Here is a 27,074-nt window from a genome sequence, read left to right on the forward strand (position 1 = left end):
TTAGAGGATCAGAATGAAAGAAAAAAAAGCATGAATCTCACAAAACATGTCAAGAAAGAAAGTTTTATTTTGAAGACGAAGAAAATTAAGCCTATTTTTATAACATATTTGGCATTAATGACGATATTCTCTCCCAATATTGTCACTACTTTTTAGGTTCTCACTGCTGTAATCTTTAAAATGACTGTAATACCACTTTGTTTACATTACCTTACATTACCAGATGCTTTTGTCCAAAGTGAACTGAGGAACATAAAAAATAGGATAGGCTTTGTTTAAATGATTGGTTCAACCAAAAATAAACAAAATTGCTGAAAATTTACTCACCCTCAGGTCATAACAATAATCTACAAGTAATCCACACCACCCCAGTCCATCAATTGACGTCTTGTGAAGATAAAAGCTGAGTGCTTATAAGAAACAAATCCATCATTAAGGTGTTTTAACTTTAAACTGTCGCTTCTGGACTAAATGTGAGCCCATAATAATCCATGAAAACACATCTTCCAGTGAAAAATTCCATCCTCTGTTGTCATCAAAATCCAATGATACATTTCTTTAGAACTATTCTGAACTGATTTCAACAGTGCTTGAGCTGTGTATGTTTCTCTTCTGAGTCAAATGAGATGACGTTTTACTGGAGAAAGCAATATTATGGATAGAAAGCTCATTTTTTAGCCGGAAACGATGGTTTGAAGTTAAAAAACATATTAGTGGTGCATTTGTTTCTTACAAACATGCAGCTTTCCATTTCACAAGACATTAACTGATGGACTGGAGTGGTGTGTATTATTGTGATGTTTGGACTCTCATTCTGACGGCACCCATTCACTGCAGAGCATCCATTGCTGAGCAAGTGATGTAATGATATATTTCCCCAAAATGAAACAAACTTGTCTACATATTGGATGAGCTGAGGGTGAATACATTTTCTGCAAATTTGCATTTTTGTGCACTGTAAAAAATAGTTGTTTCAACTTAAAATAATTTGTTACCCCACTGACTAAACATTTTTAGTTAAGTCAGCTAAAATATTCCAGTTGTCACTTAAATTAACATCAAGCAACTTAAAATTTCAAGTTGACAAATTATTTTACAACAAATTATTTTAAGTTGAAACTATTTTTTTACAGTGTGTGAACTATTTCTATAACCAAAATATAATGTAAATAATGTTTAAAAATAGTTTTATTGGTAAAATGTGACCGACATATTCTTGACAGGTTTTGTACTTTGTTCTAGGGCACTGATGAAGGCTTCATGAAGAAGACTGTTCTCATCCGCATTTTGCACAAACAACATGAGTGTTCCATGCAGGATGAAAACATGGTGACAGATGACATCCAGGTAAGACAAGCATCACTATTACTATTACTCATACTTACGGTTAGTGATTTGAACAAACAACTAACACTAAGTATTAACCTTTGGCGATCAAGTCATCCTGCAGCACTTAATTTTACCCAGTTTAGTCATAAAAGTGTATTGTCTCTGAACCAGGAGTGGTTCTTGGTAGAATGAGCCAGTCCATTTATAAAACCCTGACAAAATGGGCCACCAAAAAGGAAGATTGACCTAAGAGTTTCCCCACATACTGGATCAATTACCTGAAGGAAACGCTTTAGCTAAATCCTGCACTTTATAGCCATCCCGGGTTTAGTTTTGGAAAAACTTGCTAATGTTGGCATACGATTTTATGTGACTGTTAAAATGTTTATGCTCTTTTGTCCATCAGGGTGTTGCACACTCAATCGTTTAGCTTTGTCTGCACACTATATGCATTCTCCATTTAGGGAAAAAATGGTTGTGTATGACATATTTAAACTTGTATGTACGCTTGATTTATTTATTTTTTTAAACAATCTTTAAAGGTAGTATCAGCAAAATATTTTGATTCATATACCGGTTTAAATGATCTCCTCCAAAATGGGGGTTGTGCCTTGTGGCTGATTTTTCTTTACCTCCACTCTCAGCCCATTTCATTAGTAAGCCCTTCCGGCTGATTGCAAATGACTCGACTTCTTGCATATTTACATTCAGCTCACACACACTAGTGAAGTCTCGACAACTTCTCCTTTCATGAAGGAGATTTTGCCATATGTCAGTGCTATTGGAGAAAGCTATTTTTGATTTTATTAAGTAACTGATTATAATGCAATCCATCTGGTATCTGGTATTCTGTGGTTAAGGGTGGTCCATTGCAAGAAATATATAAGGATATTAACTGCATATCTTTATCTATGTACTGTATTTGCTCTAGTGTGTGTGTGTGTATATATATATATATATATATATATATATATATATATACACACACACACACACACACACACACACACACACACACACACACACACACACACTCACTGGCCACTTTATTAGGTACACCTTCTTGTACCGGGTTGGACCCCCTTTTGCCTTCAGAACTGCCTTAATTCTTCGAGGCATAGATTCAACAAGGTGTTGGAAACATTCCTCAGAGATTTTGGTCCATATTGACATGATAGCATCACGCAGTTGCTGCAGATTTGTCGGCTGCACATCCATGATGTGAATCTCCCGTTCCACCACATCCCAAAGGTGCTCTATTGGATTGAGATCTGGTGACTGTGGAGGCCATTTGAGTAAAGTCAACTCATTGTCATGTTCAAGTAACCAGTCTGAGATGATCTGAGCTTTGTGACATGGTGCATTATCCTGCTGGAAGTAACCATCAGAAGATGGGTACACTGTAGTCATAAAGGGATGGACATGGTCAGCAACAATACTCAGGTAGGCTGTGGCGTTTAAACGATGCTCAATTGGTACTAAGGGGCCCAAAGTGTGCCAAGAAAATATCCCCCACACCATTACACCACCACCACCAGCCTGAACCGTTGAGACAGGATGGATCCATGCTTTCATGTTCTTTACGCCAAATTCTGACCCTACCATCTGAATGTCGCAGCAGACATCGAGACTCATCAGACCAGGCAACGGTTTTCCAATCTTCTATTGTCCAATTTTGGTGAGCCTGTGCGAATTGTAGCCTCCGTTTCCTGTTCTTAGCTGACAGGAGCGGCACCCGGTATGGTCTTGTAGCTATGGCTGCTGTAGCCCATCTGCTTCAGGGTTCGACGTGTTGTGCGTTCAGAGATGGTATTCTGCATACCTTGGTTGTAACAAGTGGTTGAGTTACTGTTGGCTTTCTATCATGTCTAACCAGTCTGCCCATTCTCCTCTGACCTCTGACATCAACAAGGCATTTTCATCACACAACTGCTGCTCACTGGATATTTTCTCGTTTTGGGACCATTCTCTGTAAACCCTAGAGATGGTTGTGTGTGAAAATCCCAGTAGATCAGCAGTTTTTGAAATACTCAGACCGGCCCGTCTGGCACCAATAACCATTCCACGTTCAGAGTCACTTAAATCCCCTTTCTTCCCCATTCTGATGCTCGGTTTGAACTTCAGCAAGTCGTCATCACCTCATCTAGATGCCTAAATGCATTGAGTGATGCATGTGATTGGCTGATTAGCAATTTGTGTTACCAAGCAATTGAACAGGTGTACCTAATAAAGTGGCCGGTGTGTGTGTATATATATTATTTATATATCAAGCAAGCAAAAAAAATTAATTGTTTTAATGCCAAAAAAAAAAAAAAAAAAAAAAAAAAAAAAAAAATATATATATATATATATATATATATATATATATATATATATATATATATATATATATATATATATATATATATATATATATATATTTATTCATCATGGTAGTATTAGTTGTATACTTTAAGTACAAAAAAAATTACTTGATAGTGAAATGTCCCAATTCGTTATGGTAATGAGAATTTGGAAGGGAAAATGTGCATAAATCTCAAGCAAAAAAATTGTTATAATGCAAAAATAAATAGTGTAGTATATTATATAAAATTGTAAAGTTAATTTATCAAGGTAGTATTTGTTGTATGTTTAAGTAGAAAAAAAAAATGCTTAAAATGTGCCTAAATCTCAAGCATAAAATCCTAATGGAAAAAACTAAGCTTTGTGTAACTTATGCAAATGCCTTATTTTTTCGTCTTTTTGCTTTTGAGTTGAAATGTGAGCATATTTTTGTGCAATTCATCAATTGCAGATTAATTGCTAATAGACCAAAAGGCCAGTATTGTCTGCAGTGATACCAACTCAACATCAGCATCTCCTTTGTTCACTCCCCAACATTCAAAGTCTTGCGTGCAGTCGTGCCACAGCGCACGTCACCTGACATGCCCTGCATAAAAGAACATTTAGAAAACCTGACCTTGGTAAAGACTGTTCGCCAGCAAGCAGTAGCTTGTAGGCTACAAGAAAGCCTCTTTTTTTCCCCATTGTTGAGGAAAGGAAGAAAAAAAATCCAAAAAGATCTGTGGAAGATTAGAGAAGCCAGGACTGCTTTTTTTTTTCTTTTTTGTGGCATCCTGTTTTGAGTGGTGGAATTCTTTTAGGGAGTGAATAAATGCCTCACTCAACAAAAATCTATCAGGGTTAACCCTTTCAGTGCCACACACCTGACTCCTGTGGAGCTGTGCTCAATGTTACTCTTTGTCTATGAGCACCTGTACATGAAGGGGTCGTTACTTCAGTAAACAAGAATAGCCGTCCTTATGGTGTCTTCTTTAGTTATGCAGGCAGTAGAATGTGCTTCTCAACTGCTTCAATAGTTACTTCATTTTTTTTCATTCTCTCACTACAGTTCAAAATTTCGGGGTCAGTAATCTTTTGTCACATTTGTTACATAAATGTCTTTACTGTTGCTTTTGATCAATTTAATGCAACCTTGTTGAATGAAAGTATTAATTTATATATAATATAATGTATGTATGTGTGTGTGTGTGTGTGTGTGTGTATATATATATATATATATATATATATATATATATATATATATATATATACACATACATACATACATACATATACATATTTTTATTAATATTACCATAAATTGCATTAGCATGAAATTCATTTAGCTGCCTGATTTAGGGCAAAAGTACTCAAAATTAAATCATTAATCATTTAAATGTATTTTTAAAAAATCGATAAATACATAATTATATAATTAAATACATTAATTCATTAATTAATTCAACACACTCATCTACTAACAATGGAATCCATACTTGTTATTTATTTATTTATTTATTTGCCAACAACCATAATCCTGAAAATGAAATGTGGAGGAAATAAATAAATAAATAATTTTCACTGCAAGTCATGACTACATGGTTAGATGCATTTTATTATTTGCAGTCAGCATTGTTTTTCCCTTTTAGAACAGGCTCTTTTTTTAGGTCTCACTCAACCACTAGTGCTGCTTTATAACCACATTTAAGGAAGCAATCTTTATTTGTTCCCCAAGAGATGCACGCAGAAGCAAAAGGTATTTTAATCCTTTAAATGCGAAGAATGTAAACGGAATTACTAGGATAATTAAACCCATAATTAGGGCTTATTTAGGTTAATGAAAGAGCCCATCCTTCATCATCCTCTGAAATTACCCAGCCATGCGCTGGCATTCAGGTAAGCGAAGGGAACGTCTTCTCTGCTATTGCGCGTCCAGTATTGATCTTCCTTTTGACAGTGAAAAACGGAGCGCGTATAAAGTGTATACCTGAGCTCATGGCTCTGTTAGATCTCTTTAGACGATGCTATTTAAAGCCCTTTGCTTTGCTCGTGTGTTTGTGGAGTTGAACAGGTGCCGTCGTTTAGCGACGCTTACACCTGCTTGAACATAAACATGGCAGCGTTTGAATGACAACAAACGGCGGCGGATGCCAGAAGTTGTTGCTAGAAACACATTTCAAAGTTAATAAACGCCCTTTTTGAACTTGACCTTTTGACATTTTTAAGCAGTGCACGATCAGCAGCTGAACTTTTGTCCTTTATTTAATTCCAAATGCATTCGACGAGTCAGTTATGCAAAGGTTGAATGAGAGCTGTGAGTATTCGTTTTGCTAAATGAGTTCCTGTCACGGCGGACCCGAAATTTAATGCGTTTTCTGTTTGCATGTATGCGATCTCTTTTAACTCATCATCCCACACGTTATTTTACAGCCTCTAGGTGAGATATTTTACCTTTCAGTGCCGGTACTGTTTGGAAAAAGCATGAAGTCATTGTTTATTTGACCTGCCTTCCCTCTTTCCAAACCCTTTCATTCCTGACAGACGTCGGATGTGAAACAGTAGTAGTGTGTCTCTCAAGACTGCTCTTGTATGGGAGGGAGGAGATGTTATCGGTGGAGGCATGGATGCATGAACAATCCTTGAGCCTGCGTTGAAGCAGCCAGGGATCCAGCCACTGCCGCTGCTGATCCAACGTGTCGCTCAGACACTATCGCTAATTAAACCTGCGCGGATCAGTGTGGGCCGCAAAGGCCATAGTGATGTCATAGCGTCTCAAAGCCTCCTCCATGTGACAGGAATCACGTCACAGGTGCCATTTAGGAGTGCTAATTTAGGACTTTTTTAAAATCATGAAGTAGTTTTATTATAAAGTAGTTCTATTACAATCAAGCCATTGTTTTGTGATGTAGATGTTTTTGATGTACTAAAAACAAAAGCTAATTACACTGAAGGGGGCAATATCATTTAAATGTAAATAAAATAAAAAGTATTATAATTCTAGTAATTGTTATTACTTTTTATTTTATTTATATATTTAAAAGATATTGCACTCTTATATTGCTTCAGGGTAGCATTAATCTGACCTGGAATATTTTTATAATATTTATTTATTATTGTTATAGTTATTTATATTTAAGTGCGTGTGTGTGAAACAATAGAATAATAATAATATAATTATTATTGATAATATTATATTATTATTTTATAATTTTTTTTTTTTTTTTACTTTTTTAAATAAAATATGTTGCCCTCTTAAATTGCATCAATTATATAATAATAATAATAATATATTATTATTGGTAGCAATAAAATACATATTATTGGTAGGAATAATAATTATTATTATACTATATTATATTATAGTATATCGGTAATAATAATAATAATGATATATTATTAATATATTATTATTGGTAACATAAAATACATATTATTGGTAGTAATAATTATATTATATTATAGTATATTGGTAATAACAATAATAATAATAATTATTATTTAATAATAATGATACTAAAATATAATATTTATTTCACCTCATATAACTTCAATGTAATTCACTGTTATTAATTAATGTTATATATATATATATATATATATATATGGATGGATGGATGGATGGATAGAAAGTTGGGTGTTGTTGTTGTTAAAATATATTTCACCCCATATAGCTTCAATGTAGAACTTGAATAATACCTCAAATATAATAATAATATTATTATTGTAACAATAATAATAATATAAAAATTACAATAAGATTATATTATGTATAATTTAATAAAAGCAGTGTTTTTCAATAACATGGCATAAAACACTAAGGGTTTCATGCAAAACCCTTCAAGACTTGAATCAGTAAATCGTTTCCTTTTGATTTGGTTGACTTATATCATCTTTACAAATGTCCAATTTAACTGATTTACTAAAACAAATATGACTTTCCAAATTGTTACATAAAACAGCAACATAGTCTCTTGTTGCATAACAAGTCAATAAAAGTATCTTGTTAGTGGCGAAGCTACACTGTGATGTAGTCTGTGATGTAGTTACAGTAAGTTAGCTGTGTCTCTGTTAGTTCTGGTTACTCCTCAGTAATAGGTGTGAACTCCTCCCAAGTATGACGGCATCCCTTCCTGTTTATCTGTGCTTGTGCAAGTTGCAGCGCCCTAAACCTTTATTCCACTTTCTGACAGCCAATTAATCACCAGGGGTTGCAGGTCGAGAAAGAGCGGGAAAATCCAGTGCGCGCCGCCTGCAAAGAGACGTAACCTTGGTAAACAGTCTGCACAACATTTGTGCATGTGGACCCGCTCGAGGGGGCCTGTGCATGATGCCATTACTCATGCTCCACAACACAAAGGGGGGAGTGTACAAACTCCCTCAGCATGTCAACAACATCCTCTGAATGAAGGATGCAAGAGGAAAGTGAAAAAGTAAACACATGTTGTTACCCACACAAACTGTTTGGGAATGGGAAAAAGCATCAAGTAATGGGAAGAGGAATGAAGTCGCATGCCGCTCGATGAATCATTTGTGTATGTCGCTGGCTTTGGGTTTGGTATCACGGCTCAGGGTTAATGGCAAGTCTGCACACGTATCATGGATCAGATATGTGATATGGCCAGAGCTGGCGCCAGGGCACCTCCATCAGGGGGGGCATTTAAATTTCTAGGCGGGGCACAAATCACGTTGTTTGTGTGTGTGTGTGGGTCTGGGAGGGGGTTTCGGGTGGGAAGCGTTTAATCTGTGATCGCGTGCAGTTGCTGACGCTCGCTAAAGCTGCAATCGCTTTCTTATGTGCGCTGTTTTATCGGTTTCACTTTCGCTTTCGAAATTGATCACATTCAGCAAGGAGGGGAGAGGATGGAATGTTGGGGACACAGTAACTCGTTTGGGTGGGCACGGTCCGCGAATGCCCCCCCCTTGGCGCCGACCCTGGATATGGCTCCATGCATGACGTCTTGCATGTGGAAAGCCACTTCCTTTTCTTGCAGAAGATTCATTAAACCAAATTAGCATTTATGTGGCAGGATTTCTGTTGTATATGAATAGAATGGAAATGTATTCATTCATGCACCTTCAACCTGTATGACTTTATTTCTTTTGGAGCACAAAAGGAGAAGTTGAGGAGAATGTGCTGGCTGCTCTTGTGTGTACTCTGACAGTTAACAGAGATGGATTCTGCTGAGCTCCAAAAACAGAAACAGCATGAAAGCACTATAAGTTTAATCCATAAATTGTACTGCAAATAAAGATTATTGAAGTATGTTTTACTCCAGCATGCTACTTCCATCTTTCTTCTTCAAAATTCCATATTTAATTCTATGTGTTAATTGCCATTTCGTTGTAATTAATTGTGAAATTTTCTTGCAATTTCTGAGTGAAAATTGTTTCTGCACCAAATTTTTCAGTGCATATGACTTTTACGGTAGACAGTATCACTTGAATCCAATATAGCAATATAAGTCATATGGACCACTTTTATAGTGTTTATTTATATTTATATTTATATTAGAGATGCACCGATATATCGGCCAATAAAAGCGATTTATTTCACTATCGGCCATCGGACATCTAATAATCACAAAGAGTTCTGTGCTTTCTTACTTCTGATAAGAAACAAACTCTCAGCTTTCAAATCCTGTACATTCTATCATGAAATACAAACAATGAATGCCGTTTTGACGCTTTTAAATGTGATGTGACAGATCGCTATTGCACCTCAGTTCAAGTTCAGTTCTCTTCCAGTTTAATAAGTTATAGCGCACATGAATGTACACATGAATGTACTTCATAAGATGTTGAAAGATACAGTATGGCTTATCAAAATGTATCATGTCTGTCTAATGTAATCGCTCAATCAGTGTTTCAGCCGCGGAAAGATGCCAATAAAACAGATTGTGAACAGTATGTCACTTAACGTGACATTTACCTCAGCAAAGTTATTCCGCTGTTCACAGTTAATTTTTCTCTCTTTCCCTCACTTTCCTTCACTTTTAAATAACCTAGTTTGAAAAAGCACCATGCACATTTTACTTTCACTTTTAAATTAGCAGCAATTCGGCATCAATTGCTTGAATTCAATTCAAGCAACGACAAAATACAACAAAAACTAAATTTTTACTAACAAAATGAATAAAAATACACCATGCTATGCCTAATATAAAATAACAAATAACTTACACAAAGTTTAAATAGGTATACAAAACTAAAAATCAGTAAAGAATGAGGAACAAATAATTATGAAACAAAGAACGTTTATTACCAAATGAATAAGAATGTTTGGAGGCACGGACGGCATACACCTTGATGCAAAATAATGAAAAATAAAATTTGGTGTGCTGCTTTGAGCAGCCGCATTCAGTTTTAATTGTAGTGTCCTCTAACTGAACTAAATGAATTTTATTACTACAAAAAAATCAAAACGACGGTGGGGGACGGTGCCGCAGTGGGCAACTGATGTAACCGGTGTTGCGGCTTAACACTGGTATCACCGCCAACACCGTCTATCACAGCAAGCCTAAAAAGTACAACAATAATAAAACAGTAGGCTACGAACTAACTTATATAATGTAATTAACATAAACGAATAAGACGAGGCATGGCATTGGCTACACCAGAACGTTTAGCAAACACTGAGGAATCAAATAAATAAAGAACATTTAAAGAAAGCCTCCATAGCGTAACGTGAGATAAACAGCAAAGACAAAACCAACATGTTCCCCTTCTCTGGTTTAAGAAGCTGTCTTTTATTTTACTTTCACTTGAAAACCAAATCCTCCATCCCGTCCGCAATCCTTTCCTCGGTATTCGCATCATTTTTGCCGCTGGTGCTGACACGGCGAGTATAAACCAGGCTCTGCACCCAAAGAGCACTCATTGAAAGCGCCTCTCTCACTCTCTTCACATGATCAGAAGTCTTACTCCTGCTGCACTGTGGGGCTGCTCTTTATGCATGGAGCAGAGCAGATGTTTTGGAGCAGCGCAGACCATGCACTGGCAAAAATGCTACCACATCAAATTTTTAACTCACACATAACTATCGGCATCGGTATCGGCCGATATCGGCCGAGAAATTCAGTATCGGTGCATCTCTAATTTATATTATATTTATATTTAGTCATTTAGCAGACACTTTTATACAAAGAGACTTACAAATGAGGAAAACAGAAGCAATCAATTGTAGCATTAAAACAGCTAAAACAGATCCAAAACTAAAAGCTAAAACTTTATAAATACTATATATACACATTAAAAAAAAATAAAGAAATGAAATAAAAATGACAAATGCATACAACACAATTTCTAAATTTAACATTTAAATGAAAACAAAAAATAAAGCTAAAAACAATTAAAAATATTAAAGAACAAAAGGTATAAGAGTATAATAATGATTCTAACACCAAAAAAAAAAAAAATTATTATTTTCTCAATTTTAGAGCTTGAATGCCCTTTCAAACGTTTGGGGTCAGTACATTTTTTAAAGTATTTTTGAAAAGAAAGTCTCTTCTGCTCACCAAGGCTACATTTATTTGAGCAAAAATACAGTAAAACAGTACTATTGTGAAATATTATTAGAATTTCACAAACTGATTTGTATTTGAATATATTTTAAAATATAATTTAGTGCTCTGATGCAAAGCTGAATTTCCAGCATGATTACTCCAGTCTTAAGTGTCACATGATCCTTCAGAAATCTATTTAATATGCTGATTTCTTCTTGTTATCAATGTTGAAAACGGTTGTGTTGCTAAATTTTTGAGAAAAAAAAATTCAGGACGAATTGAAAGTTTAAAATAACAGCATTTATTTGAAATATAAATCTGCTGTAACATTATAAATGTCTTTAGTATCAATTAAATGCATTTTGCTGAATTAAAATGTGTATTTCTTTAAAAGAAAAAAATTCTTACTGACCCCAGTAAAAATTCTAATAAATTACTTTTGAATTCTATGGATTGTAATAATTCATAAGAGTTTAGAACAACACAATAGTGAGTAGATAATGGTAGAATATTAGTTTTTGAGTGAACTAATACTTTAATTTATGTTGAATCAAAATTTGACTTGATAATCATTTGTAGCAATTGTCTTTTTCTTTCTTTTTTTATTTGACAAAAAAAGTAGTGAATACACTGAATTCGTCAAGGATAACACAATAAAGTTTAAAATAAAACTTTTTTTCCATTGTGCTCCTTGATGTAAAGCACAAACTCCACTCCTGGTAACAGGTACACTGCACTGCATTATAAATACAAAAATTACAATAAAATTCCACATTTAAAAACATTTACAGTCACAAATAACCACGTACGTAATACAAATTTATCAACAAAACAACCTACTTAAGAGCCAACTTTTAGCTTTTAAACTAAAACTAACCATATTCGAAATACCTTTAATATCCAGAGGTAACTTATTCAACAAAAGTGCCCCAGAATATCTAAAAAACCTATGACCATACATAGTTTTAAAACGACATAATGTAATATCCATAAGACTTTGCCTAGTTTTATAACAATGTTGCTCATTTACCCTAGAAAAGTGCATTAAAATATGAAGGAGCTCTATTATTGATAATCTTATGTACCATTTTTAATTTAATATGTTCTAGTTTACTTTCTAGGTAACCAATCAAGACACTTAACCTTATCAGTATATTCTGAGATTTTTGTAACTTATCCAACCAACCACGAGGCAAATCAGACATCCAAGAAATACATGCATATTTGAAATGACATGACACTAAACATGATGCAAGTCATTTTATAATCTGTTTATCAAGAAAAATAACGTCTGGCAAGAAATTTTGTTCTAGCATTAACCTTACCCAGGACTTTCATAGCCATACTTACACCACTTAAATCAAGGACATATCCAAGATAATTAACGGAAGTTACATTTGATATTAACCCTTGTGCATCAATAAAAAAAAAACGTACACATAGGTCCATAGTGGACAAAAATGGATAGCACTTAATTTTACAGTACACGTACTTCCCTGGTACATATATGGTAAATATCTTGTACCTACAGGCAAATAAGTGGTAACACAAGGTACTTTACCTGAAGTGTATGTACATGGTAACAAATAAGAAAGACGGCTGTACTTACTAACGTATATACATGGTAAATATGTAGTACTTACGGACAAGTGGGTACAAATAGGCAGATCCTTACAGTATCCGTATATGGTAACTAATAAGACAAATGACTGTACATACTAATTTACAGTAATAGTACATACAGTCCTATTTCCATATACTTACAATGTAAATCTACCATCAATTACTCAATAAGTACCTTGGTCCATGTTTATACCCCCAACTTGAGTACCGCATAACTTGTTCTGTACATTAACTAATAGGTACATACACCAGTACTTGCATAATAAGTATAAGGAAATAGGACTGTAAAATAAAGTGCACCATTTTACATAAACATTACACAGGAATTACTAATACTTCAAACTTTGTAAGCACTGTTGTGGAGAGCAATTTAACATTAACACACACTTGTTTGTAAGTACTACATATTTACCACGTGTGTACCAAGTACAGTATGTGTCTTGTTTGTTACCACATAATAGCACATTTTTCCTTAGGTGCTACACATTTACCATGTAAAAATGTCCATGTCATAAAAATTTGAAGCTTGGGAGCACAGACTTTTTGGTCTCAATTTAAAGAAGACTCATGGCAGATTATTGTTGAAATAAAAAAAGTTTAAAAAGTGAAACCAAAAAAAGTTATACAGGTTTAAGTTTATGAAAATGATTTATGAACAATATTTTATATAAAACATATATTTAATAAAACTCTAAACCTGCTAGAAAATCAAAGCAAGTTGTGTTCCAAATTTGAGGTTGATATCTCAAAAAATGAGCTTTCAGTAAGATTTTGTTTGGGCGCAGTACCAACTTTTTCCCATTAGATGCCAGCAAAATTCTGCAGGTGCACACAGTGCTTGGATTTGTGATTTGCAGTAGAGTTTTTCTCTCTCATATTACAAGCACACACACAATTTTTTATGACACACATACAGACCACACTCTGACATCCATACCAACACACCCACACAATTACAGCTGCATTATTTATCCAATTGGCTCTATAATATGCAGAAGCAGAAAACAGGAATAAAGCGAGTATTTGCTTTATAGGCCAAACCTGAAAAAATGCCACCATCTGGTAAATTAAAAAAAAACAAAACAAAATTCAAGCCTTGCCAACAGAATGAAAGCCTATTAACAAAAACTGCATCATTTTACAGTTTAACGGCACTGCGATTAAAAATAGCAGTTTTAATTTGTTTCAGTTGGGACATTTTTATCCAAAACGCTCTAAGAGCAACTATTTTTTTGTACCTAGTGCAAAAGAGATTTATTAAAGGAAATGAAGGTGGAATATTAAAATTAGCAGTCAGCATTAACACAGGCAAAATTATCAAAAAAACTAAACTAAAATGGACAAAAATGTCCAAAAGGTTGCACAAGGGTTAAACAATCCCCCACCTTAACAGACATCTTAGAAACCTTATTCAAATGCTTTTTTCTTTTTTTTTGTCATAATTGTTTATCGCAAATATGTCTGTATTTTTGTCATTGAATGGCACGAGTGTCTCTCTCTCTCTCTCTCTCTCTCTCTCTCTCTCACTTCCTACCTGTTTCTCTCTGTCTTGTTTTCTAGGCAAACGTTGAGGATGAAACGGCTGGAGTTCAGGCAGTATGTGAAATTCACGCTGTGCTGCGCTATGAATACCACGTTCTGTATTCTTGCAGCTATCAGATCCCCGTCCTCTATTTCAGAGCCTCCACGTTAGGTACACGACATTCTCCCTCACTGCATTTCTATCATTAAACCGCACTGCCTTGTTTATATGCTGGCTGCTTCCCTTATCAGTGTGTGTATTTCAGAACCCTCGATGTTCTGCTTTCTCAAAGTCTGGTTTAATGTTCTCTGCAAAAACAGACTCAACATTTACACTGAGATCCCATCTCGACAGGAGTGTTTGAGTTTTGAGAAAGCGCATCTCTGCTCAACAAACTTTGTGCTGTAAATACATTAATAGCCGACATGTAAACATTTTCGGAGCTGTTATTGAGCAAGTTAACAAATAGGCACATGTAAGCTTGATCCATTTGAAGGTGATCACTCAAACGGTTCTGTAATCAGAAAACCTCATTCTCCATCACAGATGGGCGACCCCTGTCTCTCGATGAGGTGTGGAGCAAAGTTCATCCTAACTATAGACAGAGACTACAGCAGGGACCCTGGGACACACTGACCCAACAGGTAACCTGTGTGACATCATGTATTTGTTGAAGAATCTTCATGTTGTTTCTGAGGTGTCACTCAAGTCAAAGCTGCAGATGGAATGCATACAAACTACCAAAAATGGCTCATAGACTGTCGAAGGCGCATTGCACTTTTGCAGGAGGCAGTTGCTTTCTCACCTATCGAGAAGAAACAAAGCAACCTCGGCGTCCGATCGCAGGCCTTCCGCTCCTTCAGTTCTCTCCAGCGCTGGAAAGCTGATCTGATATTTACACGGGTCCCACTTCGTGCGTTATAATTTTTCAGACGTTTTCTGCTTTTGTTTTTTATCCGCCATCTCTTTCTGTCACTCGGCTCGGCTGTTCACTGAACGCTGTCTCCTCCACATCATGAGTAGACACATCCCTTACTACTGATTGGCTACAAGTTTGTTTTGGTACTCGGCCCCGACTCAGTTTTCTAAAGCGTTTTTTAAAAATTACATACCCCACCTTTAACTGTACCATGCTCCGGTACGGTTAGAGATCACACTACATGTGTACTGCACCCGAGCCACCTCTTCAAGCAGGCCAGGGCATGGTTAAACGAACCGCACTGGACACGGTACAGAGCAGTCACACTTGTGAAATGAACTGGACTTTGGGGGTCAGTCGTGCTCAAGCACGGATCAGATCCCCTAGTGTGAGTTCATCATAAAGCTAAGTGAATAGAAGATAGCACACCACAACTATAACCATAACAGCACAAAAAATTATGAATGATAAAAACATTGACAGCCAATCGGAATCATTTCTGCTTTAAAGAGCTTGAGCATTTAGTGACCGATGACACAACTGCATTGTATACTCAGAGTACACGAATATAGTTACCTTTATAATTATTGCTCTTGGTGTAAACAGGCCTTAATAGTGTTACTTCACTGGATGGCCGATTTCAAATATATTTTGTGTATTTACAAAATATTGTATTTGTATTTAAATAAAATTTAGTATTTTTTATTCTAAATACATTTTTATGTATTTGTGCTCTGGTTACTCTGGTATCTCCTGGAGCGTTTGGAAAAACTGACTCTGGCTGTTTGCTGCTGCTCTTTTTAGCGCTGCTGCGAGGGATTCAGAGCAGTAGGCATGACTACAGAGAGATATTGAATGGATGGAGAGAGTGGAAAAATAGATGCAGAAAAAGGCTGTTTAGAGGCAGTGTAGGATACTAGAGTAATAGCAGGGGGAGAGACTGGGGAAGGGTTGAGGGTCTCGAGGTTCTCACTGCCGCATCTGACACAGGTAAACATGAGTGACTCACATCAATGACGCCAATGGACTCTCTCTCTTTATCTCTCGCTCGGTCTCTTGCTTTCTTCTCTGGTTTTGCCCTCTTATATCTCTCAGTCTTCTCTTTATCTGCCCAATTTTCTCAAAGCCAAATCGCATTCTTAGCATTACCGATTAGGACAACACTGAACACTTTTCTCTTGAGGACTCAATAAGGCCCCAGACTGACTGTGAACTGACAAACCCAGGCTGTGAACATGTTGTCTGAGACTGTACACTCGCAAAAATAAAATATGGAAGTCTGCTTCTGCCACAGAATGAAAAATAAATTAAATAAAAATTCAGATTTTTTTTTTTTTCGGTTGCCAGAAACAAAGCCTAAATTGTGATATATAAAATTACCTTTCATTCATTTTTTTGCAAAAAAGATTGCAATTCACAATTGTGAGAGAAAAGTTAGAATTGTGAGATAAAAAGTAGCAAAAACCTGTTTTGTATTCTTAGGGCCCTATGATTTCTGTGATGTCAGAAACACGGACAGAATCGTGGAATCAAAAATGGAATTTACTGTATAACACGGAATCTCACAGAATTTGCCAGCTTTTGGATGAATAAATAAAAAGTAGGTCAGTATACTTAAATCAAAATGCAGTATGGACTACTACTAGTGTCTGTGAATACACTAAAAAATCCTGGGTTATTTTTTTTTACCCAAATGCTGGGTTGAGCTTTTTGAGTCATTTTTTGGGGTTATTTTTTCAGTGTTTGGGTAGTTTTTGTTTTACTCAGATCCTGGGTCAGACGTAACCCAGCGGTTGAGTTATATATCACAGCGATTTTGCGTCTTCTCTTCACGGGAGAGCAGTTCTAAGCACCATCGAATTGATGCATTCTTCTGTAAAATACAGGTTTGTGTACATTTTATTTTATCTATAAAATCGTTACCTTGCTGTATATCATAAAATTTTATGCAGAGCAACAGGTGCACGGTGTGAATCACCTTTAACGAGTGTCGTGGTCTTTTCGCGTGATGGAAAAGCCTGATGCTTTGCATAAAATAAATGATTCTACTCACAAAGATACAGAATACAGATACTTTGGATGTTAAAACATATCCTCAGAGCTGTTTACTGTTTGTTTATTGGCAGGTTATGGAGTCACAGCATGTTTCGTCTCCATGTCACGCCTTGGGCACGAGAACTAGCGCGGCGCAACGTCGTTACAGTGGAAACTTTTGTTTAATTTTTACTTCTAATGTTTGTTAAACGAATTTAAACATAAGGCTATAAAAACAATATATACAATGCTGTAAATGATAAAGGAAAATAAAGGAAGTTATCATGCAAACCAGTAGTTGTGTGGAGTATTTTAGAAAAGTTTAGAGGATTTAAGTTCATCTGTAAACATTATTTAATGTATGAAGTAAAAAATAATCTAGTAATAAAGTAAAAATTAATAAACCCATTTGCTGGGTTAAATAAACAACCCAATTTGCTGGGTAAAATTAACCCAATATGGGTTCTGTCCTATATTTACCCAGCCCTTGGGTTAAAAACATTAAGCAGCAAAAATACTATTTAAATATGAATCTGTGTGTCTCTATGTGAATGAATGGCACAGACGTGTTTTTTTAGTTTTTTCTTTCCAAAAAAAACAAAAAATGGAATCCAGAACAATTAAAATGGAAGAAAAAAATAAAAATAGATTTCATAGGGCCTAAATTATATTATATATACTGTTGCGGAAAACAAAATAACAATTGCGAGATGTAAACTCTTTAATGTAAAATTTTTGTAAATTTTTTTTGTAAAATTAAGATGTTTTCTGATAATTTGTTTTAAATTTTACATGTCAGAAGTGGCTGATAAACTTTCAGAATTGCGAGATGTAAAAAGTCTGAATTCCGAGTATATTTCTCAAAATTCTGAGAAAAAAAAAGTTGAGACAAAAGAATGTATGAATTGTGAAATATAAACTCAGAATTGCGAAAGTTAACTTGCAAATATAATTGTGGATTCAGAATTGTGAGATATGATCTCGCAATTGCAAGAAAAAACACAAACTAAATGTTTTCTACACAAATTAAATTTGGCATCTTTCAAAAAAAAAGTTTGTCACTCTTATGCCATTATGTGCTAGCTGTGACTTTACAGTCAAAAGTAATTTAAAAAGTAATTAATAATGTAAATAAATATACATGGATATATGTGACCCTGGACCACAAAACCAGTCATAAGTGTCAATTTTTCGAAATTTAGATTTATACATAATCTGCAAGCTGAATAAATAATCTTTCCATTGATGTATGGTTTGTTATGATAGGACAATATTTGGCTGATATACAACTATTAGAAAATCTGGAATCTGAGGGAGCAAAAAAATCTAAATATTGAGAAAATCACCTTTAAATTCGTCCAAATGAAGTTCTTAGCAATACAGATTACTAATCAAAAATGAATATATATATATATATATATATATATATATATATATATATATATATATATATATATATATAACAGAAGTGCCTGTTTTAACAGAACAAGTCTCTGAATGCAGTGTTTAGTGTGCACGTTCACAACAGTTTGTGTGCATATAGTGATTCAGTCTGTTCTCCCATGAGGCCTGTAGATGAAGTCATGATAATTGACTAACAGAGCTGGAATCGTGCTGCAGTATAGGCACTGCTCTTCACAAATAAAATGAAAAAGTCCAACTCTATACCGCTGATGCTAACAGTGAGGTGTCGTCGAGGGAATTTGAAGAGTCAGCACGTCTTCTGTTGAACGGTAACAGAGCAATGCATCCAGACAGTCGATGTTGTGAATTTTAATGCAGATGGTGACAGTGCATTGAGGTTGTTTTTATTTGCAGAGTAGAGGAGATTTTTTTTATTGAGGTTTTGGATTAAAACGGTGCTTATTGGCAGGAAAGTTTTTGTTGAAAGTGGTGCCATCGGACCTTACAGTCGTCCTCCAACCAATTCAAACACTCAGCTATGAGCACAATACTCAGTACACTCAATACATCTTTGAATTAAATAAATGTATCACTTATGAAAAATTTGTGCATTATTTACGTTTGAAACTATTTTCTCATGTTTATTTTAGACTATTTTCCTTTGGTTCATACTGTGTGCTCAATATATTTCATAATTAATCTCAGTACCTGGGAGTTCAGATGACTGGATACTTGTTGCGTTACAGTCTGCAATCTCTTTTCCAGATTGACCATTTACGCCATCAATATTTGTGCACACCTCATCAGCCATTCGTCCATCGTTTCTGTGCATTTTGTAACTTTTTTAGTAATGTTCTATAGTTTCGGTGTCTTCAAGAACACTAGTTTCTCTCCTGGAGTGGACTGTGTTGTGTTCCTCATCTGCGTTTGTGTGGCCAGTATTTATGCAGAAAGGAGCTTCATCTTCAACAATGCTTGGTTTGATAAATGAGGTTTAATTGCATATATTATCACACAATCACTTCCCTCAGACTGCTAATACATTTCCTCAAAAAGCATAATGACCATGACGGCGACGGCTTGTTTGGTCAAAATCTTGGCTTGTTTTGTATAACCGTATTTTTGTGTAGTTTGTGCTCTCTGTATGGATGTGGACACACAGCACTATGACTGTCAGATTTTAATCAGTTCACCTTATAAAACACAGCTCACATCAAAAACATGCCAACTGTAAAAGTCGTGACGTATTGTCAAGTATGGTGACCCATACTCGAAATTGGTGCTCTGCGTTTAACCCATCCAAGTGCACACACACAGCAGTGAGTAGTGAACAAATGCACACACACACACACACCGTGAACACACACCCGGAGCAGTGGGAAGCCATGCTGCAGCGCCCGGGGAGCAGTTGGGGGTTCGGTGCCTTGCTCAAGGGCACCTCAGTCGTGGTATTGAGGGCTGGAGAGAGCGCTGGACATTCACTCCCCCCCCCTACAATCCCTGCCGGCCGGGGACTCGAACCCGCAACCTTTGGATTACGAGTCCGACTCTCTAACCATTAGGCCACGACTTCCCGTAGGCCGTCTTCAGACTATTAGTCTAGTTTTTGTCTTTGTGTTTTATGAGTAAACTCAGTTCATCTCAGTTAGCGGTGTTGAGGTCCTCTGTGTCTTTCTTATGTTTCGTATCTCTAACAGCCTCAGCACTGGTGTAGATATCAACTGTCTTCAATATTCTAGCTTCTCATTCAAATCTTTATCCATATACTTTCAATCACAATTCCAGACATGTTCAGTGCAGTTGAAATTAATTAGTCAGTTAACGATGAAACATAATTTTAAAATTGTAAAAAAAAAACTATAATTTCTATAGTGAACTATATATTTATGATTAATCTCAGTACCTGTGAGTTCAGAATCTGCCTGGATTCTCATTGTTTTGAATCTGATCTCTTTTCTGATTTCACTTCTTACAACATTGACATATTCTTAGACATCACCGAGTTGTGCCCTTTTCTATATTTTCATTTCGACTGTCTGACAGTTTCAGTGTCATCAAGATGCCCACAAACTAACTCTGTGTTGTGTTCCTCATCTGTGTTTGTGTGGTCAGTATTTATTCATAAAGGAACTGCATTTGTGGAAATTTTATCAAGTATTTGTGCATAAAGGAACTGTTTTTGTGGAATTCTTTCAGGCATTTATGCATAAAGGAACTTCAGCTCACCACAGAAAGACACTGAAAGTATTTATTTCAGCAATAGAGACATTTCAGCCATGCCCAACGCTCTCCATTGACTTTGTATTGCGGGAAGCTGCCTCCTTGTCATTTCTGACTTATAACAAAAAACAGAACAATGCCTAAATGCTGATGTGTGACAAGGTGAACAGTAAACAAGCTAAAAAACCCAGAACTATGTTTTTATAAGCTGTCAACCCCAAAAAAATTAGCGTTTAATGACAAATAGTTGTAGATGTCGGGGTATTTCACATTGGGCCATTGATTTGGATTATTTCTCAAACAAAAGGAAGGCAAGGAAAAGGGGCACTGACACAGACCAATAAAATTTAGTTTCTCAATATATCTCCTCCTCTCAGGGTGGTGAAATAATCAATAGACATGGTTAAAATAATGAATGTTTCCTGTCGCCGATTACGTTTCCCACCAGTGGGTGTAGTTCTCAGAGTAATATTACACGCTGCGCTCTACTTTTGTCTCCTTAAATGCTCATTTTTTGTGTTGACCGATTATAAAACGTAGTTCTGGGTTTTTTAGCTTGATTGCTGTACACCTTGTCACATAGCGGCTTTTAGACATTGTTCTGTTTTTTTGTTATAAGTCAGGGTTGGATCGTTTTCCCCCCGGTGGGTGTGGTTTTCAGATGATGAAGCGTGTCGCTATGTCTCTATGGATTGTGTTCATTTAAATGAGATTCAAATGTATTTATTATCACAGATACACTCAGTGACTTCATGTGTAAAGTCTTTTTTTAGTTTGTACATCACAGTATGTAATGTAAAGTGATTAATAGTAGTACTTTTTGTGACCGCACTAGCTTCACAGTAACTTTCATTAAAAAAAAAAAAAAAAGACGAGACAAAATTAAGTCAAACCTTTTTTTTCACAAATGCTGCTTACTGAATTTGAGCTTAAAGAGATATTTCACCAAAAAATGAAAATTAGCCCATGATTTACTCACCCTCAAGCCATCCTCGGTGTATATGACTTTCTTGTTTCAGACAAATACAATTGGAGTCCTAGCTTTATAATGGGAGTGAATGGGGGTTGAGATTTTGAAGCCCAAAAAGTGCATCCATCTATCATAAAAAGTGCTCCACATGGCTCCGGGGGGTGAATAAAGGCCTTCTGAAGTGAAGCGAAGCATTTGTGTAAGAAAAATGTCCATATTTAGAAAATAAGTATCACGGTTTCCAAAAAAATGTTAAATTATTTAAATCATTTTATATTATATAATTACAATTATATTATATATACATTTTTTTAATATTTCAACCAACTTTATTATGAAATAATAATTTATAATCATTAATTAAAAACATTAATGAATTAATGTAATATTAATTATAGAACAGCACATACAGTGGTGTGAAAAAGTGTTGGCCCCCTTCCTGATTTTTTGCATGTTTGTCACACTTTAATGTTTCAGATCATCAAACAAATTTAAATATTATTGAAAGATAACACAAGTAAACACAACATGCAGTTTTTAAATGAAGGGGTTTTTTTTATGAAGGGAAAACAAAATCCAAACCCACATGGCCCTGTGTGAAAAAGTCCCCCCCCCCCCCCCCCCCTGTTAAAACATAACTGTGGTTTATCACACCTGAGTTCAGTTTCTCTAGCCACACCCAGGCCTGATTACTGCCACACCTGTTCGCAATCAAGAAATCACTTAAATAGGACCTGCCTAACAAAGTGAAGTAGACCAAAAGATCCTCAAAAGCTACACATCATGTTGAGATCCAAAGAAATTCAGGAACAAATGAGAAAGAAAGTAATTGAGATCTATCAGTCTGGAAAAGGTTATAAAGCCATTTCTAAAGCTTTGGGACTCCAGCGAACCACAGTGAGAGCCGTTATCCACAAATGGAGAAAACATGGAACAGTGTTGAACCTTCCCAGGAGTGGCCGGCCGACCAAAATTACCCCAAGAGCGCAGCGACGACTCGTCCAAGAGGTCACAAAAGACCCCACAACAACATCTAAAGAACTGCAGGCCTCACTTGCCTCAGTTAAGGTCAACGTTCATGACTCCAGCATAAGAAAGAGACTGGGCAAAAATGGCCTGCATGGCAGAGATCCAAGACAAAAACCGCTGCTGAGCAAAAACAACATAAAGGCTCGTCTCAGTTTTGCCAGAAAACATCTTGATGATCCCCAAGACTTTTGGGAAAATACTCTGTGGACTGACGAGACAAAAGTTGAACTTTTTGGAAGGTGTGTGTCCCATTACATCTGGCGTAAAAGTCACACAGCATTTCAGAAAAAGAACATCATACCAACAGTAAAATATGTTGGTGGTAGTGTGATGGTCTGGGGCTGTTTTGCTGCTTCAGGACCTGGAAGACTTGCTGTGATAAATGGAACCATGAATTCAGCTGTCTACCAAAAAATCCTGAAGGACAATGTCCGGCCATCTGTTCGTGACCTCAAGCTGAAGCAAACTTGGGTTCTGCAGCAGGACAATGATCCAAAACACACCAGCAAATCCACCTCTGAATGGCTGAAGAAAAACAAAATGAAGACTTTGGAGTGGCCTAGTCAAAGTCCTGACCTGAATCCTATTGAGATGCTGTGGCATAACCTTAAAAAGGCGGTTCATGCTCAAACCCTCCAATGTGGCTGAATTACAACAATTCTGCCAAGAAGAGTGGGCCAAAATTCCTCCACTGCGCTGCAACAGACTCATTGCAAGTTATCGCAAACGCTTGATTGCAGTTGTTGCTGCTAAGAGTGGCCCAACCAGTTATTAGGTTTAGGGGGCAAACACTTTTTCACACAGGGCCGTGTGGATTTGGATTTTGTTTTCCCTTCATAATAAAAAACTTCATTTAAAAACTGCATGTTGTGTTTACTTGTGTTATCTCTGATTAATATTTAAATTTGTTTGATGATCTGAAACATTAAAGTGTGACAAACATGCAAAAAAATAAAAAATCAGGAAGGGGGCCAACACTTTTTCACACCACTGTAGGTGGTGTTTAAACAAACAAAAAAATGGATTTACATGTAGTTCTTTCTTTTTTTCTTGATGTATATTTCAGATTACGGAAGTGAAATTGATTTCTTGTTGATTCGAGAGGAAAGCTTAGAAGTTATTATATTATGTTCAGCCACTGTTCTCTGCCTTTGCTACAAACCTCTTCCTAAGTATGACTTCTTCAAATGCCCCACAATAATCTCGCTGTGATGGTGTGGTCCTGGTCTCTCTGGTGTGGCATTATGGGATAGGACATTCCTCCGTCACTGCTGTGCATGAGTGCCCTCCAGTGTGCGAGACTCACTCGAGAGCAGCAGGGTGCCAATGAAGCCCATGTGTCGCATGGCAGATTTGCTCAAGTCTGCCTCGTAATTTTCTTTTTAATCTATCTGAAGCTTTGAGCATAATTGAATTCGGGTAGTGAAAAGTATCGTGTGAGTAGTTAACATCGAGTTAAGATGGAAAAACACATGTTGTGGCATTGCTTTAATGGCTGTGTTACAGCGTGTGACAGTGAGAACCTGTTCCTAATAAAAAATGAGGTCAGAATAGACATTAACAAAGAGCTGAACGATCTGTGTGTGTGTGTGTGTGTGTGTAGGAACATCCTTTACTGGGCCAACCGTTTTTCATGCTTCATCCATGTCGCACTGAGGAGTTTATGAAACCTGCTCTGGATTTGGCACAAGCTGAAAACAAGTGAGTTTCTCCCTGCTGCAGCTCTACTCGTCATGCATTATGTGAAATGAATATTCTTGGTTCAGTTCATATTTACATTTACATTTATCACACCCTATTTTCCAAAAACCACTTACAGTGCATTGCATTTAAGGTACATAAACTCACACAATATCTGGGAATCAAACCTATAACCTTGGTGTTGCTTGCGTTATGCTCTGCTGTTTGAGCATGTTGTTGATTACCATGAAATATATATATATATATATATATATATATATATCGACTCATTCCTCAATAATGCACTTCCATTGGAATCCTAGTAGACAATCAAACAGCACAGTGAATAAATGTTTAACTTGTGCAAGTACCAACAATATGCAACTGCTATGAAAATTTAAACACATGATTTAAACATTACTATCTTGACCAACAAAAAACATGGTGGGTTTCAGTGGGTAGAACTTGACATAAATTATATATGAAATATGTTTCATTTTTATGTATTGTATTATAATTAAATGTAATATAAATTAATAATTGGAGGCACATAGGGGGTGTTTGCACTATTTAAAAAAATACACTGATTTTGATATTTATTTTGGTTTAATTTTTGTGATTTAATTGTACTTTTTTTTTCCATAAAGCTCAGGAAACCAAGCTTATATCCAAGGATTTTATTCACCAGGAAACATCCACAAAAATATGATTTAAATATTTTAACTACATTTTACATACATATTTTAAAATAATTCCACCACAATAATATTGTAACCCGATAGATTCCATTTAAAATGAGAAATGAATCGACATTATTTTCTGTGGTAATCAAGGCATACTTTTAATACAAGCTTTATTTAATCTAGAAATATACCTTTTAACATTTTAATATGGTATTATATCATCTCATAGAGTTATGTCTGTTTCATTTAGCTCTGAATGTTAATTATGAGATCTGGCATATCCATCTATTTAGCTACATTAGTGATAGATATAATCATTTCTTAATTTGCAGCGTTGCAGTATGGGTAGATGCTCTGTTTCTCATCTGTTCTCAGGAGGGTGAACTATATCGTGACTTGGCTCAGTGTTGTTGGGCCTGTCGTCGGACTGGACATCCCTTTGAGCTACAGCACCGAGGTGTCCGCTCCCAACTGAAGCGCCTCTGCTTTGGCCTGCTGTGATCTTCCTGTCTGTCTCAGACTCCACAGACCCAGAGGACATGCTGAGGGTCTCCGAGGGGCCAAAGATGCTTCAGAAGTCTTGTTAGCAATGTTTGAGCATTCAAGGCACCAAGTTTTTAAGTTCACAAGTTAGCTCAAGAATGCTCTTAATGTTTAAATAAATTGCACTAAAATAATTCATACACTGCCACTCAAATGTTTGGGGTCAGTACATTTTTTTTTTTAATTTATCAGGGATGCATTAAAGTTATTAAAATTAACAGTAAAGACATTTATAATGTTACAAAAGTTTTCTATTTTAAATAAATTAGTAATGTTAATAAAGTAATGTTTCTTGAGCATCAAATCAGTATATTAGAATGATTTCTGAAGATCATGTGACACTGAAGACTGGAGTAATGATGCTGAAAATACAGCTTTGCATCACAGGAATAAATTACAATTTTTAAATATATTCAAATAGAAATCAGATATTTTAAATGATAATAATATTACACAATATTACTGTTTTTACTGTATTTTTGATCAAATAAATGCAGCCTTGGTGAGCAGAAGAGACTTATTTCAAAAACATAAAAAAAAAAAATACTAGTAGTGTATACAAAATAGTGTGTACTGTGATTAAATTTTTGTATTACCAACCATAAAACATCCATATTATCTGACAGATATCACGGAAATGCACCTGAGAACCCAGTTGCATTTTTTCAGAGGATGCATGTATGCAACCTGCATTGCTGCCATTGCTGTTCATGGGAAAATCGTTTATATAAAGGGATTTGTTCAGAAAATGTACAGCATGTGATATTACCATCAAATTAAAAAGACAAACAATAGTTTTCTCTGCTGCTATTTCTTTTTTGCATTATCAAAGGGATTGTAAAACTCATCAGAGCAGCTGTGTGTGCAGGCATACGGAGGATTGCTATTCAAACATTAGTCTGGAAGTCTTTGTCTTCTGCTGCGTAGGTGTGTGTGACTCAATATGTTTTCCCTCACTGGTCGGGTATTAAGCATGCGACTGCGTTTGGCCTATTTTTGACATTTCAGAGGCCTGAAATCGAAGTCCAACGTGATTTGTAGAACCTTGCATCTAATAAGGAAAGTAAATAGTCTAATATATTTTTTGTTGTGTCTCCCCGCAGTCTGACATTTCTCTTCATTACTCATCCAAGTAGTGTGCCGTGCCAGGACACGGTTTAAAAGTTAAATGGAATCAAATCCCTCTGAAATCCTGACCGTCTGATGTGAAGTCTGAAACGGAGGAGCTGAGTTTAGAGTCCGGAGTTTGAGAGAAGACGGTGAAAGTCCTCAGTCAGCATGTCTAAATGGGGCG

The 27,074-nt window shown here is 35.9% G+C and overlaps 1 protein-coding gene across 2 annotated transcripts in view; it reads left to right on the top strand.

The window, feature by feature from the left end:
- LOC306866184 (ubiquitin-like-conjugating enzyme ATG10) overlaps window positions 1-26,574 on the top strand; it is a 31,301-nt gene extending 4,727 nt beyond the window's left edge. For both annotated transcript variants that reach the window (XM_079411266.1, XM_079411265.1), the window contains 5 exons: window positions 1,243-1,347; window positions 14,337-14,469; window positions 14,845-14,942; window positions 24,478-24,575; window positions 25,613-26,574. In XM_079411266.1, the coding sequence (XP_079267392.1) occupies window positions 1,243-1,347; window positions 14,337-14,469; window positions 14,845-14,942; window positions 24,478-24,575; window positions 25,613-25,712 (534 nt within the window). In that variant the 3' untranslated portion in view covers window positions 25,713-26,574. The remainder of the gene's footprint in view (window positions 1-1,242; window positions 1,348-14,336; window positions 14,470-14,844; window positions 14,943-24,477; window positions 24,576-25,612) is intronic.
- Window positions 26,575-27,074: the final 500 nt, after the last annotated feature.

This window comes from Barbus barbus (assembly GCF_936440315.1).
Source record: "Barbus barbus genome assembly, chromosome: 47".
NCBI lineage: Eukaryota > Metazoa > Chordata > Actinopteri > Cypriniformes > Cyprinidae > Barbus > Barbus barbus.